The sequence below is a fragment of the Artemia sp. Qi Xiang Cuo genome, chromosome 2 (genome assembly GCF_049724085.1).
Source record: "Artemia sp. Qi Xiang Cuo chromosome 2, ASM4972408v1, whole genome shotgun sequence".
Taxonomy (NCBI): domain Eukaryota; kingdom Metazoa; phylum Arthropoda; class Branchiopoda; order Anostraca; family Artemiidae; genus Artemia; species Artemia sp. Qi Xiang Cuo.
The window spans coordinates 7,295,806-7,311,172 of record NC_142795.1 but is presented as its reverse complement, the minus strand read 5'-3'; the positions used below and the strand labels follow the sequence as shown (position 1 = coordinate 7,311,172).

Sequence of the window (15,367 nt, the reverse complement as noted above, 5' to 3'; positions counted from 1 at the left end):
TGGTTTTCAAATAAAGAATAAAAAAGAGAGAGAATGTATAAAAATAAAATACAGTGGTAACATTAAAATGATAAAAAAAACGGTAGACTACAAAAAGCCATAAAGGCGATGAAAAAAATAATTAGAAACTGGCCACTAATTTAATAGGGGCGTAATTTGCTATGGGCAGGGGGATGAGGCGACTTCCCCCTCCATACCCAATTTTGCCTCCCCCGACCTCAGTTTGAGCCCTAGCTGAAATTTAGTTTCTGCAAAAAAATCTTGTCAAATAATTCGTGCTAGCGAACTGTAAGTAAGGAGCGAGCCAGCTAAATAGGAACCGAAACTCTAAAAAACAAAATTTTGATACCAATAGATACATCAAGAGAATCAGATTTTATGCTTATTCCAAATATGTAAGTTTTATCAAATTTAGTCTTACCCATCAAAAGTTAAGTGCCTGAGAAAATTTTCCTTATTTTCGGAAAAAGGGAAAGACACCCCCTAAACGTCACAGAACTTTAATGAAAATCACGCCGTCAGATTCATCGTATCAGAGAACCCTATTATATAAATTTCAATCTCCTATCTGTAGAAATATGGAATTTTGTATTTTTTGCTAGAAGAAAGATCACGGATGCGTGTTTATTCAATTTTTTCCCCAGGGGTGATCGTAACAACCCAGTGGTCCTAGAATATCACAGGAGGGCTCATTCAAACAGAAAAAAAGTTCTAGTGCCCTTTTTAAGTGACCAAATAAATTGGAGGGCAGCTAGGCGCCCTCCCACGCTCATTATTTTCCCAAAGTCACCCGATTAAAATTTTGCGAAAACCATCTTGTTCAGAATGGTCAAAAAAAAATAATAGCTATGTCTTTGAGGATGACCTAATCCCCCAAAGTCCCCGGGGAAAGATCTGCAAGTTATGAACTTTGCCCAATGTTTACATATAGGCTAGTATTGGTTATTAGGAAGTATATAGAAGTTTTCAGGGGGGAATTTTTCTGGTAGTTTTTTTTTCTGGGGGGGGGGACTGTCGGAGGTTACGTGGGAGGATATTTCAATAAAGGAAGTCTTCATGTAGTAAGGAATATTGCTATGAAGGGGGTCCGGGATTTCCCAGCATTATTCAAAAAAACGATTAGAAATTAAATAAAAAAAAAATTGAACTGAAAGTAAGGAGCAACATCAAAACTTAAAACGAACAGATATTATTACGCATATGATTGGGTTCGCCCCCTAGTCAATACCTCGCTCTTTACGCTACAGTTTTTTTTTTGTTCTTTCATCAGATCTATTTATTCTAATTAACGCCCTTTGTGATTAAGCGGTCATTCTTAAAGAATTGGAACAAAATTTAAACTTTGGCATAACGAGCGAGGTATTGACTAGGGGCTGAATCCCCTAATACACGTAATAAAAATACACGAATATAGAAGTTCGTTATGTAAGTTAATTCGTAAGTTACGTCAAACCAATATTTCGAGAAAGTCATTTAGCTAAAAAAAAAGTAAAATTAATATGCAAATTTCGTTTGAATTATTCATGTACGGTGAGCCAAAATCAAAGCTGCATCAATTCAAAAACGTTCAGAAATTAAATAAAAAAGTTTTTTTTAACTGAAAGTAAGGAGCTACATTGAAACTTAAAACGAACAGAAAGTGTAAATAGCGTAAATAGCGAGGCGTTGAGGATGGGACAGCCCCTTCCATATACGGAATAATGAAAAAAATATAAATGTTTTTACTTTTATAACTTTAATAAATCAAATATTATTAACATTTTGATTACTAAATATCAGCATATGTATATTAAACTGACAATGCACATTCATTTGTTTTTTTTTTCAGTAAAGTGCAAATTTTGTTCTGGTCTCGGGAAGGCATTGAGGTTTTGCGCCCAGATTATGTTAATTTCTGCTCATTTTGAGTTTGAGTCGGTTAATTATTGTAATTTCTGTTCATTTTGAGTTTCATTTATTTATCGATGCTGATTTGTGGTAGTTTCACGCTTGGTAGATTATTTGATTTTATTTTTGCTCATTTTTTGTTTAATGGAGTTCTTTACTTTTCTTTGAAAAACTCATTTTGTGGAAAAGTTTTTAAATTAATTTCTGTTCGTTTTATATTGACATAGTCTTTTCAGGGAACAAGAAAATAATACTTTAAATCTTTTCGTTTTTAAGACTTTATAGTTTGGCCTGCTATTTGTATGCTGGAGAAAAGTTTTCAGCGATTTTTAACAACATACAGCCTTTTAAAAATCTGGCCACAATTAGTACTGTTTAGTTTAGTTTCATTCCTACTCTAGTTGACCTGAAATGGAAAACTTGATACCATTCGCAAAAAAAATCTGTTTACTTTCTTTGATAGCTTGGATACACTTACGCTATTTTGCTTTGGTTAAATTTTAAGAGCAGAAATGGGAGGGTTGGCGTGGGAGGGTTGGCGTGGGAGGGTGGGCGTGCGAGGGTAGGAGTGGAAGGAGGATTAGTTGCCCTCAAATCCCTTTCGACTATTAAAAGGGGAATCAGCCCTTTCTATTTTCAATCGAATGAGCCCTTTTCGAAGTTCCCACGACAACTCCTTCGATACGAAGTACCATGGTCTAAACAACAACAACAACAAAAAATAATACGATATACCCATTTCAATCTTTACTATTAAAATGTAAAGCCTTCCAATCACTTTCGACTATTAAAAAGTGCATTAGGCCTTTCGATTTCCAATCGAATGAGCCCTTTTGGAAACGACAACGCTTTCTATAAAAATTTTATATGCCCCCGGGGCATAAATTACAACACTTACCCTAAGGTCTGTTAGGGTGGTTGTCATCCTCTACGACCGAATTTCCAGAACTTTCAACTATGTTAAACAACATGGCTATCTCAAAATTTTGATGGGATGTGTTTGGGGAAATGGTGGGCGTGAGAGGGGCGATAGTCGCTCTTCAATCACTTTCACCTATTAAAAATGGCACTAGCCCTTTCAATTTCCAATCAAATGAGCCCTTTTGAAGTTTCTATGACAAAAATTTCAATAAAAATCTTATATGCCCCCAGGGAATAACTTACAACCCTTGCCCTGAGTGCTGGGGGGGGGGGGGTGTCATTCTCGATGAACTAATTTCCAGAACTTTCTACTACGTGGAACGAAATAGCTATCTGAAAATTTTGACTGGATTTGTTTGGAGGAATGGTGGCCGTGAGAGGGGGGTTAGTTAGCCTCCAATCACTTTCAACTATCACAAAGGGCACTAACCCTCTCAATTTCGAGTTGAATGAGCCCCTTGTGAAGTTTTACGACAACTCTAACCATAAAAACCTGATATGCCTCCAGGGCAGAACTCACAACCTTTCTCCTTGGGGCTCTGGGGGGTTTGGCATCCTTAAATACATAATTTCCAGAACTTTCAACTACGCTGAACATAATGGCTATCTCTAAACTTACAATTGAATGTTTTTGGGGAAATGGTGGGCGTAAGAGGGGGGTCAACTACTTTCCACTCACTTTCGACAATCAAAAAAAGGCAATTTCAATTTCCAATCAAATGAGCCCTTTTTGAAATGTCTATAACAACTTTCTATATAAACTTTATATGCCCCCAGGGCATAACTTACAACCCTTGCACTGAGGGCTCTGAGGGGGTTGTCATCCTAAAAGACATAATTTCAAGAACTTTCAACTACGTTGAACAAAATAGATATCTCAAGATTTTGATTGGATTTGTTTGGGAAAATGGTGGGCGCGAGAGGGGCGTTAGTCGCTCTTCAATCACTTTCAACTATTAAAAATGACACTAGCCCTTTCAATTTCTAATTGAATGAGCCCTTTTGAAGTTTCTACGCTTTCAATGAAAACCTTATACGCCCCCAGGGCATAACTTACAACCCTTTTACTGAGGGCTGTGGGGGGAGGGTTGTCATCCTTAAAGACCTAATTTCCAAAACTTTCAACTACGTTGAATATAATGGCTATCTAAAATATTGATTGGATGTGTTTGGAGAAAAGATGGGCGTGAGAGGGGGGTTAGTTGCCTTCAAATTACTTTTGACTATTAAAGAGGGCACTAGCCCTTTGAATTTCCAATCGAATGAGCCCTTTTTTAAGTTTCTACGACAAAGATTTCAATAAAAACTTTATATGCCCCCAGGGCATAACTTATAACCCTTAAACTGAAGACTGTTGGGGAGTGTCCTGCTCAGAGGTATAATTTCCTGAACTTTGAACTACGTGGAACAAAATGACTATCTCAAAATTTTTATTGGATGTGTTTGGGGAAGTGGTTGGCGTGGAAGGGGGGTTAGTTGCCTTCCAATCACTTTCGAATATCAAAAAGAGCCCTAGCCATTTCAATTTCCAATCAAATGAGCCCTTTTTGAAGTTTCTACGACAACGCGTTATGTAAAACCCTTATATGCCCCCTGGGCATAACGTACAACCCTAGCCCTGAGGGCTGTGTGTGTAGGGGGGGGGGGGTTCATCCTCAAAGAACTAATTTCCAGAACTTAAAACTACGTTGAATAAAATGGCTATTTCAAAGTTTTGATTAGATGCGTGTGGGGAAAAAGGGGGCGTGAGAGGCGGGATAGTTGTCCTCTAATCACTTTCGACCATTATAAAGGGCACTGGCCCTTTGAATTTCCAATCGAATGAGCCTTTTTTAAAGTTTCTACGACAACGCCTTCTATAAAAAACCTTATATGGCCCCAAGGCATAACTTACAACTCTTGCCCTAAGGGCTGTGGGGGACTGTCCTCAAAAGATAATTCCTCTCTAGAAATCAACTACCGTGAACAAAAAGGCTATCTCAAAATTTTGATTGGATGTGTTACGGGAAATAGTACGCGTGGAAGGGGTGTTAGTCGCCTTCCAATCACTTTTGAATATTAAAAAGGGCACAAGCCACTCCAATTTCCAATTGAAAAAGCGCTTTTCGAAGTTTGTACGACAACTTCCTACGAACAACGATACGATGCCCTGCTCTAAAGGAAAAATTTAATAAATAATACATTATTTTTAAAATTATTTTATTAATGTATTAAAATTAATACAGTGTGCCAACATCGTTCTTATATGCCCCCAGGGCATAACCTAAAACCCTTGCCCCGAGGGTTGTGGGGGAGTGTCCTCCTCTATACTTAGTCCCCGTTTCTCGTCTCGTTCTCGAGTGTCCCCGTTCTTTACTTAGGCAGCGCGATCGTGCTGCCTATGATTTATACAACTTTCTACATAAACCTTATATGCCCCCAGGGCATAAGTTACACCCTTACACTGAGGACTCTGAGGGGGTTATCATCCTAAAAGACCTAATTTCCAAAACTTTCAACAACATTGAATAAAATCTATATCTCGAAATTTTGATTGGATGTGTTTTGGAAAATGGTGGGCGTGAGAGAGGTGTTATTCGCTATCCAATCACTTTAAACTATTAAAAAAGGCACTAGCCATTTCAAGTTCCAATAGAATGAGCTCTTTTGAAGTTTCTACGACAACGCTTTCAATAAAAACTTTATGTGCCCCAGAGCATAACTTACAACCCTTGAACTGAGGGCTCTGAGGGGGTTATCATCCTAAAAGACCTAATTACCTGAACTTTCAACTACGTTGAACAAAATGGATATCTCAAAATTTTAATTCGAAGTGTTTGGGGAAATGGTGGGCGTGAGAGGGGCGTTAGTCGCTATCTAATCACTTTCAACTATTAAAAAAAACACTAGCCCTTTCATTTTCCAATTGAATGAGCCCTTTTGAAGTTTCTACGACAACGCTTTCAATAAAATTTTTATACGCCCCCCAGGGCATAACTTACAACCCTTGCCATGACGACTGTGGGGGGAGGGGTTATCATCCTTAAAGACCCAATTCCCAAAACTTTCAACTACGTTGAATAAAATGGCTATCTAAAAATTTTGGTTGAATGTGTTTGGGGAAAAGGTGGATGTGACAGTAGGATTAGTTGCCCCCAAATCACTTCTGACTATTATAAAGGGCACTTGCACTTTGAATTTCCAATTCAATGAGCCCTTTTTCAAGTTCTACGACAAAGATTTCAACAAAAACCATATGTGCACCCAGGGCATAATTTATAATCCTTGCCCTGAGGGTTGTGGGGGAGTGTTCTCCTCAAAAATATATTTTCCGTCTGGAAATCAACTACGGTGAGCAAAATGGCTATCTCAAAATTTTTATTGGATGGGTTTGGGGGAATGATGGGCGTGGTAGGGGGGCTAGTTGCCCTCCAATCACTTTTGAATATTAAAAAGGGCACTAGCCCTTGAATTTCCAGTCGAATGAGCTTTTTTGAAGTTTCTACTATAACACCTTCTTTAAAAGCCTTATATGTCTCCAGGGCATAACTTAAAACCCTTGCCCTGAGGGTTGTGGGGGAGTGTCCTCCTCAAAAACATATTTTATATTTGGAAATCAACTACGTAGAACAAAATGGCTATCTCAAAATTTTGAATGGATGTGTTTGAAGGAATGATGGGCGTGGCAGGGGGGCTGGTTGCCCTCCAATCACTTTCGACTATTAATAAGGGCCCTATAACTCTCAATTTCCAATCGAAGGAGCCCCTTTTGAAGTTTCTACGACGACCCCTTCCATATGAAGTGCCCTGCTCTAAAGGAAAAAATAATAAATAGTACATTGTGCCAACATCGTAAGTTATGCCCTCAAGGCATAACTTAAAACCATTGCCCCGAGGGTTTTGGGGGAGTGTCCTCCTCAAAAATATATTTTTCTATCTGGAAATCAACTACGCTGAACAAAATGGCCCTCTAAAAATTTTGGTTGGATGAGTTGGGGGAAATGATGGGCGTGGGGGAGGCTATTTACCCTCCAATCCCTTTCGACTATTAACAAGGGCACTAGCCACTCCAATTTCCAATCGAATTAGCCGTTTTTGAAGTTTCTACGACAACTCCTTTGATACGAAGTGCCCGGGTCGGGAGAAAAAAAACACAATGTGCCCACATCGTTCTTTACTTAGGCAGCGCAAGCGCGCTGCTTATGATCTTTGCCTTTATGACAATATTTGACACATTTTTCAGTTTTCAGTGTCATTTTTACTTGATTTGGGAAAATTGGCTCCAACTTCTCCCCCCCCCAGGATTTTGAAGAAATTACGCCACTGTACTTTTACAAGAAAACAATTATTGCAGATAGGCAGCGTGTAGTGTGGTAAAACTGATATGTAATATAAATTCTTTGTGAGTGTAATCAGATATTTCCAGAATAGAAAAATAACAATGAAAATGGGAGAAATCTTTTTTTGCGAACATTAGTTGTGGGTTGTAGATGAGGTGACACATAATCAATATACAAAGTGACAATAAAAAAAAGCAAACAGAGATAAAGGAACCCTATTTATTTAAGGTAAGCTATTTAGACTTATCAAGGTGCTTTATGATGAAGGGGATGAAACTCTTTTGAAAGCTTTCAGTAACAGCATGGGCTTGCAAGTAGGCTAGGAAATCGGTCCGTATCATTCGTTATCCCATGTAGTAATATTGCGGCATAAATGCTCGAAAAAATTGGAATAATAATAAAATGTAGTAAACGTGTATGTTTTTCTGTTGAAGAACGATTATTTAATCGAACAAAGACCAAATAAAACTAGTAAAAATGTTAATAAAATAGAAATTTTGCTCCAAAACTTTTCTGTTTACCATGTATTACCAATCAGTGTCATACATGAACAATTATGTAAGAAATGAGGTAAGTTGCTTAATAGAAGCAAAGTTCTGTAATGTAAAGTTAAATTTAAATTTTAATAAGAATCTGAAAATTTAAATTTAGACGAATCTGGCGCGATCTAAATCCGTCCGGAATTAAGGTTGGTTAGTTTTTTATTCAATGTTAAACCATAAAAAGGAAAATCATGAGAAACGAAACATAGTTAGATGTTGACTGATAATAGGCAAATACTAACCTGATTGGTCTTGTTAATTACAATTTAATTCAATATTATTGACTCTAACAATTTTTCAGGTTGGACAGAATTTGGCATATTTGGTCAAGAATAAAGGTGCAACTGACAAGGATCGTAGAATCGCTGAAGCCACGGACATTTTGAACCATTTTGAGGGACAATTGGTAAAACGGGGCACCCCTTTCTATGCAGGTGTGTCAAGGGTTACCTAGTTTTTTTGTGCAATTTCCACTGTTAAGAAGGAGTCCAAATGTAGTAAAATTTATTACATCTTAAACATTCAATATTCCGCAGAAAGAAGGATACTCTCTAGATATGTGATTCCCAAATGATTTTGTGCCATGTGCCACCTTAGAATTCCAAAATCGTGATGCCCCCTCGTGATATTTAAATTTGTTTATTCAAAATCTTACGTTTATTCACCTGAAATAAGCTTAAAGATTAATTCTATATCTGTTTTCGGTCGTATTCTAGGCATACTTTGTGTTTCAGTGGTAAGTGTGGTTGTACCGGTGGTACACCACCGGTACTGACGGTGTTGCTACAATAGTCGATACTAACGATATAATCTCAATATGTATTTTGTGATTAATGAAATAATATATAAAAAAGAAAAGAAAAAAAAATGGCAAATAAGTCATAATTGTAACTTAAACAGCGGTATATCATAAAATCCATATTTGACAAGAGGATGGAAAAACTAACAAACGAGTTGCGGTTTCTTGACTGCCACAGAGTAGTTTTTTTTAGCCATTGAAGATACAGGAGAGATAAGTTTATTATAAAAATTCCAAAAATTTCCTCAACTATTGTATGAATAAGGAAAATGGAAATAACAGATTCAAAAGAAAGGTCTAAAACGTTTTATAATTAAACGAGAAAGTAGAAAACAAATTGGGCTGATCAATAGAGCTTGCATTGTTCAAGAGGAGGATTTTTAAATATAATTGTTGCCAGGTATGTTGCACACAGCCTTTTAAACTAATGCAGCTGAATTTGTCACCATTCAGTTATATAATCTTAATTCTTTTGATTTATTTCTTTTTTATAAAATTGTTAGCCCCCACAGCTTTCCATTATTCAAAATTCCCTTATATAGCATAACTTTATTTCTGTACATACGAGTACGCAACTGTTAGTCTAATGCTTGGCTTAAACAGGTTTATTCACCACAAGCCATGTATAAAGTGCTAATCGTGAAAAATGAAACTGGCCTATAAGACCAACTAGTAACTAGTAAATATAACCTGCTGTTAACTATAAGACCAGCTTATCGCAACTAATTACTGAAAAAGAAAGTTATTTGAAAATTGATTACATTCCCATTATCATAGTTAATTTCTCTAGATAAATTAGCGTTAATAATCGACTTCAGTCATGATGCTGCAAGGTTTAAAAAAATGCTTATCAACTGTTGATGCTATTGATTGCAAAAAAAAGGACAATCTTTAAATTTTTACTAAACGAATGAGCGCAATAATCTGAATATAGCGCTAAAACGCATTCCACTTGTGGGCTGGATTCACTTTCCAAATCTTGCCATTTCTATCTTCTCGCGAAGATTTTTGCTAGTCGTGAATATTAGATAGAAAGCTAAGCATCTTCACTTTCTGGCTCGTGAATAACGTCCTAAAAAACTAACAATGAGAGAAAAAACGAGACTCCGGCCAGTAGAAAGAAAAGATGAAAAACTAAAACACCGCGGATATTTCGCCTGTATCAAAACTAGGCGTATTTTTGTCTGTTGCGAATTAACTTGATTTTATGTTTTTACCTCAGTTGCTTTGATGTTCTCATCGAAGTAACTCAAATAGCTTCTTTTCCCTATGTTGATCAGATGTGACAACTGTATTTTATTGGTGGTGGCTTTATTTGTTTTTAGTTTGGTTTTTATCTTTGTCTCTCTTCTGCTGAAGACGCCTATCTTTGATACAGGCGAAATATCCGCGTTGTTTTAGTTTTTTATCTTTTTTCTCTACTGGCCGCAGTCTCGTTTGTCGTTTTTCTTCATTGAGTTTATTAAATTAGCTTGTTTTTTAAATTAAATTAGGATGAAACGATGATAGATTTATGCATATTTTATACATTCTATTCTTATTTAATTTTGTTGTTGAAAGATGTTATCCTTTTACGGCCTCAAATCAATCCTAACGGAAATCAAAATCAAATGACGGAAGAGCCGAACAGACGTCAGACAAGAATAGGAAAAAAACATGTATTCTCTTGTGAGCCTCAGACACCAACTGACTCTGCTTGTAAAATGGAAAAATATTCGCTTCAGGTTAAGGTACCCCTTGCATAATTTAGTGCCTTACATGGAAAGATGATAGATTTATGTATATTTTGTTAATTCTATTCTTATTTAATTTTGTTGTTGAAAGATGTTATCCCTTTACGGCCTCAAAATCAATCCTCTTATTAGTGATTATTATCATACGGATTAATCATATTAAATTAGCGGGTCCCCTCGAAATGTTTTTAAAAATCAAAGCAAGCTAAGAAAGTTGAAAGAAAAGTTAGAAAGTTAAAATAAAGCTTAATCAGGCATTTTTAATAGATTTTTAGTATGCTCATTAAGAAAAGTCTTTTTAAAAGTGCCAATATTTCTCATTTGAGCAAATGTACAAAAGCTGTATTTAGTAAATTATTTAAATTTATTATTTAGAGAGGAAATACTTTCCTTATACTAATTATAATAAACTAATTGACTAGATATCAGAAATCAGTACAAAAATTTACATAACAAATAATATAAAAAGAGAATAGATAGATATTTCTAATTGAAAAGAGAATAATATAGAAAGAGAATAATGTTAGCTACATTTGACTAAATATAGATAAAACGCTCAAAATTCAACGAAGATAAAATTTCAAACAATTTTTACGCCAGACATAAACATCACTGGAATTAAAATTATTTTTGCAATTAGAATCAGGCAACAAATTTGCAAAACTCCTATAAATTAATTACATGTGCAAAGAACAGTTGAAATTCGCTTCCCAATGTTCTTAATCACCAGTCATGGCTCATGGCTCCCATAAACGGCCAAACGATTTTTAGAATAAGATTAACTTTTTAAGAGGTTTTACTTTGAATGGATGATTTTGATTTCGTTTATTTCTGTTTAATTGACATTTTGCCAGCAAAGTTTTGCATAAAATGACAAAAGAGCCTAACAGACGACAGACAACAAAAGGGGAAAAAACATATACTCTCTTGTGAGCCTGAGATACCAACTGACTCTGCTTGTAAAATGGAAAAATTTTCGCTTCAAATTAACGGACCCCTTATATAATTTCATGGGATTTTTTGTCTAATAGTGAATAGCCGGGAGTTATGGACACTTGCCAATTCTATGAAATATGACTGTTTGCAATTGTATGTACACATTGTAAGATATCAGAGACATCTAAAAAAGATAGGGGGAGAGGTCAGTTGCCCCGGGTGCCGTAGCTGGTGGGAGTGCTGCGGAAGGGGGGGGGTGCCCACTTTTATTAAATTTTTCGTTTCCTTTCCGATTTTCTGCTTATAGTTTAATCGGGAGTTGTGGTGTAAGTAAATCTTTCCCTGGGCACCAATAACCCTAGGAACGGTTCTGCAAGACATTCCACAGTAAACCTACCAATTGCTTTAAACGGTTCTTGGATCTTTAAAATTAAACGCATTTTCCGCAAAGTAAATTGTATAACTGTATTTGGGAGCCCACTGGAATCCATTTAACCGCAATAAAGGTATCAAGATGTGTTAATTACATTTTTTGTTTTAGGGTCGAAGCCTGGCATGTTAGACTATTCAATCTGGCCTTGGTTGGAAAGGATGCAAGCACTGTCACAAATCTATGGAAACTCGCTTGAAATGGCGAAAGAAAAATATCCAAACATGGTACAACTTTTATTGAGTCTTAAAATAAGCTTTACGGAATTATTTCATATCATCGCATAGTTACTACTAAGCTAGGGCGTTTAAAAATATGAATTTCAGAGCTATGGAAAGATGATATTATTTATTTTCTCACTTATATCTCTTTTGAATAACGTGCACAGCTGTGTTGTTATTATTTTCCTCAGCCCCTTTCAGAAAGGATATATCCAGTTGCGTAATTTCGTCAATATCCTGGGGGGGAGGCAAAGTTGGAGGAATTTTCCCATAATCAATTAAAAATGGCAGTGAAAACTGAAAAATGGGAAAAATCTGGATACTTGAATTTATGCAGGCTTATCTTAATTTTGACAAGATTTTTTGCAGAAACTAAGATTCAGCTGGGGGGACAAACAGAGGTCTGCGGAGCAAGCTTGGGTCTGAGGGGGTAGTTTCCCCCTGCCCCATAGCAAATTACGCCCTTATATATATTAATAAATAACTTTATCTTAATAATAATCTTGCGACTTTGGGACAACCTCTAATCCCTTCTGAAAGCTGATATGTTGTATTATTGGCTTTAAACTAGCCATTAAAAAGTACTGAAGAGAAAATTTAAGTGTGATTTAGAAAAGAAAATTGAATACAGAGGTAGAGGGAATTAGAGAGCGAGGAAATAAGGGGGAGAGATATAGAGAAAAGGGCAAGAAAACGGTTTTCAATAATAGGAAAATCAGGTCCACTTTGCATATGAGTTTGTTTAGCTTTATTGGTCAGTTAACACTCTAATTATGGGCAATTTTAAGCCCTGACCTTTTGTAATCTTTGTAGTTTTTACAGTTAGTTTTTGCTTAGATCGTTTTTACGTTCAATTAAACTAGACAATTTTAAGTCAAAGGGCTAGAAATTTAATTCCTTCCTATATAGAGAGCGGTTGGCTTAGAATTAATGTAAAAAAGCTTCAATTATTTTTATAATTCATACTGTTTAACTCCTCTTATTCTATTTAGAGAACTTGGTGGCAAAGAATGACTGAAGACTCCAGTGTAAAAGTATCCTTTCATGGCCCTGAAGCACATCTTGAGTTTATTAAGCAGGAGCTGCAAGGACAAGCAGTCTACAAATAAAATGGATACTTTTTTTTGTTCTAGTATACCTTAGATGTTAAAAAAGACAAATAAATTCAGAAGTATTATTTGTATTGTTTTAATTTAGAACAACATAAGGTCGGGATTGCAGACTATTAAATTCAAAATACAAAGGCTTAGTTGTGGTCAATGTCACTCAGTCTTAAAGATGGCCATGTACAGCTTCAGACAGTCAAACCGTCTAGAGCTGTGCATAGAGCTTAATAATACTGGATTTTTGTTCCTGAATACCTTAGATGTTAAAAAAGACAAATTAACTTAGATATATTTATTTGTATTGTTTTAATCTAGAACAATCTAAGTTCGGGATTGCAGACTATTAAATTCAAATAAAAGTTATTCCCACTTAAACTACCCCTCCCCCTCCAAGAAAAGTCCTCACATACAATTTCAGTCTAGCTGAAAATTCCCCCGAAAAATTTCTTGCGGACGGTTCCAGGTGAAAATTTTTTCTTAGTGCACTTTCATTTGAACTAAAACTTTCATTTGAAAAGATTTCTGTTATAATTATACCGAAAGTCTCCTGCTCCGTGGAAAAGTTTTCCCGCAAATAACCTACCTAGCAGTAGAAAGTTGCTCTCGTGGAAAATTTCCCATGGATAATTTATCCCGTGGAAAACTCCCCCATGGCGAATTTCTCCCGTGAAAAGCCACCGCTCCTACAAAAAATACTCTAGACAGCTCCGACCCGATAAAAATTTTCCGCCGGACAATTTCCCTTAACATTTCCACATGTAATATTGAGTCGGCAAAGAGAAAGTAAGACTAATTAAAAGGAAGTCGTATAGGAATTTTATTCAAATTCATTAATTCTTCCCTAGTGTAAAATTCAGCCCCCAAAAACTTCCCTCCCAATGGAATATTTTCCGGGTAGAAAATCCCCTAAGCAGAAAATTCACCCACCCACCCCCCCCCCCCACCTGAAAAATGTATGCATACATACCAATAACAAATACTATACGTAAACAATGGGCAAAATTTATAACTTAAATACCTTACCCAGGGACTCTGAGATGTTATTAAATAAAAAAAAAACAAGTTTTTTAAACTGAAAGTAAGGAGCGACATTAAAACTTAAAACGAACAGAAATTATTCTGTATGTGAAAGAGACTGTCCCCTCCTCAACGCCTCGCTCTTTACGCTAAAGTTTTTTATTGTTTTAAAAAATAAAGTTGTGAGACAGAGTCAAACTTTAGCGTAAAGAGCGAGGCGTTGAGGAGGGGACAGTCTCTTTCATATACAGAAAAATTTGTTCGTTTTAAGTTTTAATGTCGCTCCTTACTTTCAGTTTAAAAAACTTGTTTTTTTTATTTAATTTTTGAACGTTTTTGAATAAATGCAGGTTTTGATCTTGGCTCACCGTACATGAATAATTAAAGCAAAATTTTCATATTAATTTACTTTTATTTAGTTAAATGGCTATCTCGAAACTTGTTTAATTTTATTTACGAACGTTTTTATTAGTAATAAATATACGTAACTTGCGAATTAACTTACGTAACGAACTTCTATGTTCATACATTTTTAATACATTTATTAGGGGGTTCGCCCCCTAGTCAATACCTTGCTCTTTAAGCGAATGTTCAAATCTTTTTCCAATTCTTTAGAAATGACCGCTTAATCACAAAGGCCGTTAATTAGAATAAATAGCTCTTATGAAAGTACTAAAAAATCTTTGGCTTAAAGAGCGAGGCATTGACTACGGGGTGAACCCAATTATATATGTAATATTTTCTGTTCGTTTAAAGTTTCAACGTTGCTGCTGTTGCAGTTGAAATACTTGTTTTTTTATATTAAATTTATGATCTTTTTTTAAATAATGCTGGGAAGTCCGTCGTCCCCTTCATAGCAATGTCCCTTCCCCCATGAAAACTTCCTTCATGGAAAGATCCCCCCACAAACCCCCTGGCCCTTCTCCCATCCGCAACGTACACATCACACCTTAACAAGTCTGTATACTTCCAAATAATCCATACCAGCTGTTAAAATTGGGAAAAGTTCAAAAATTTCATCCCTCTCGTTAGGAAGTTTGGGGGATTGAGTAATACTCAAAGAAATCCCTAATATATTTTCTAACATGCTGAACAAAATGGCAATCTCAAAATTTTGATCGGGTGACTTTGGGAAAAAATGAGCGGGGGAGGGGGCCTAGTTGACCTCCATTTTTTTTTGGTCACTTAAAAATGGCACTAGAACTTTCAATTTCCATTCCAATGAGCCCTCCCACGATATTCTAGGACAATTGGGTCGAAACGATCACCCCTGGGGGAAAAAAAACAACAAAAAAACAAACAAATAAACACGCACCCGTGATCTTTCTTCTGGCAGAAAATGCAAAATTCCACATTTTTGTAGATGGGAGCTTGAAACCTCTACAGTAGGGTTCTCTGATACGCGGAATATGATGGTGTGATTTTCATTACGGTTCTATAATTTTTAAGGGGTCTT

The 15,367-nt window shown here is 36.0% G+C and overlaps 1 protein-coding gene across 1 annotated transcript in view; it reads left to right on the top strand.

The window, feature by feature from the left end:
• LOC148954858 (pyrimidodiazepine synthase-like) overlaps positions 1 to 12,962 on the top strand; it is a 31,509-nt gene extending 18,547 nt beyond the window's left edge. Inside the window, exons 4-6 of the mRNA XM_089098956.1 lie at positions 7,971 to 8,103; positions 11,679 to 11,794; positions 12,781 to 12,962. Of these exons, the coding sequence (XP_088955082.1) occupies positions 7,971 to 8,103; positions 11,679 to 11,794; positions 12,781 to 12,897 (366 nt within the window). The 3' untranslated portion in view covers positions 12,898 to 12,962. The remainder of the gene's footprint in view (positions 1 to 7,970; positions 8,104 to 11,678; positions 11,795 to 12,780) is intronic.
• Positions 12,963 to 15,367: the final 2,405 nt, after the last annotated feature.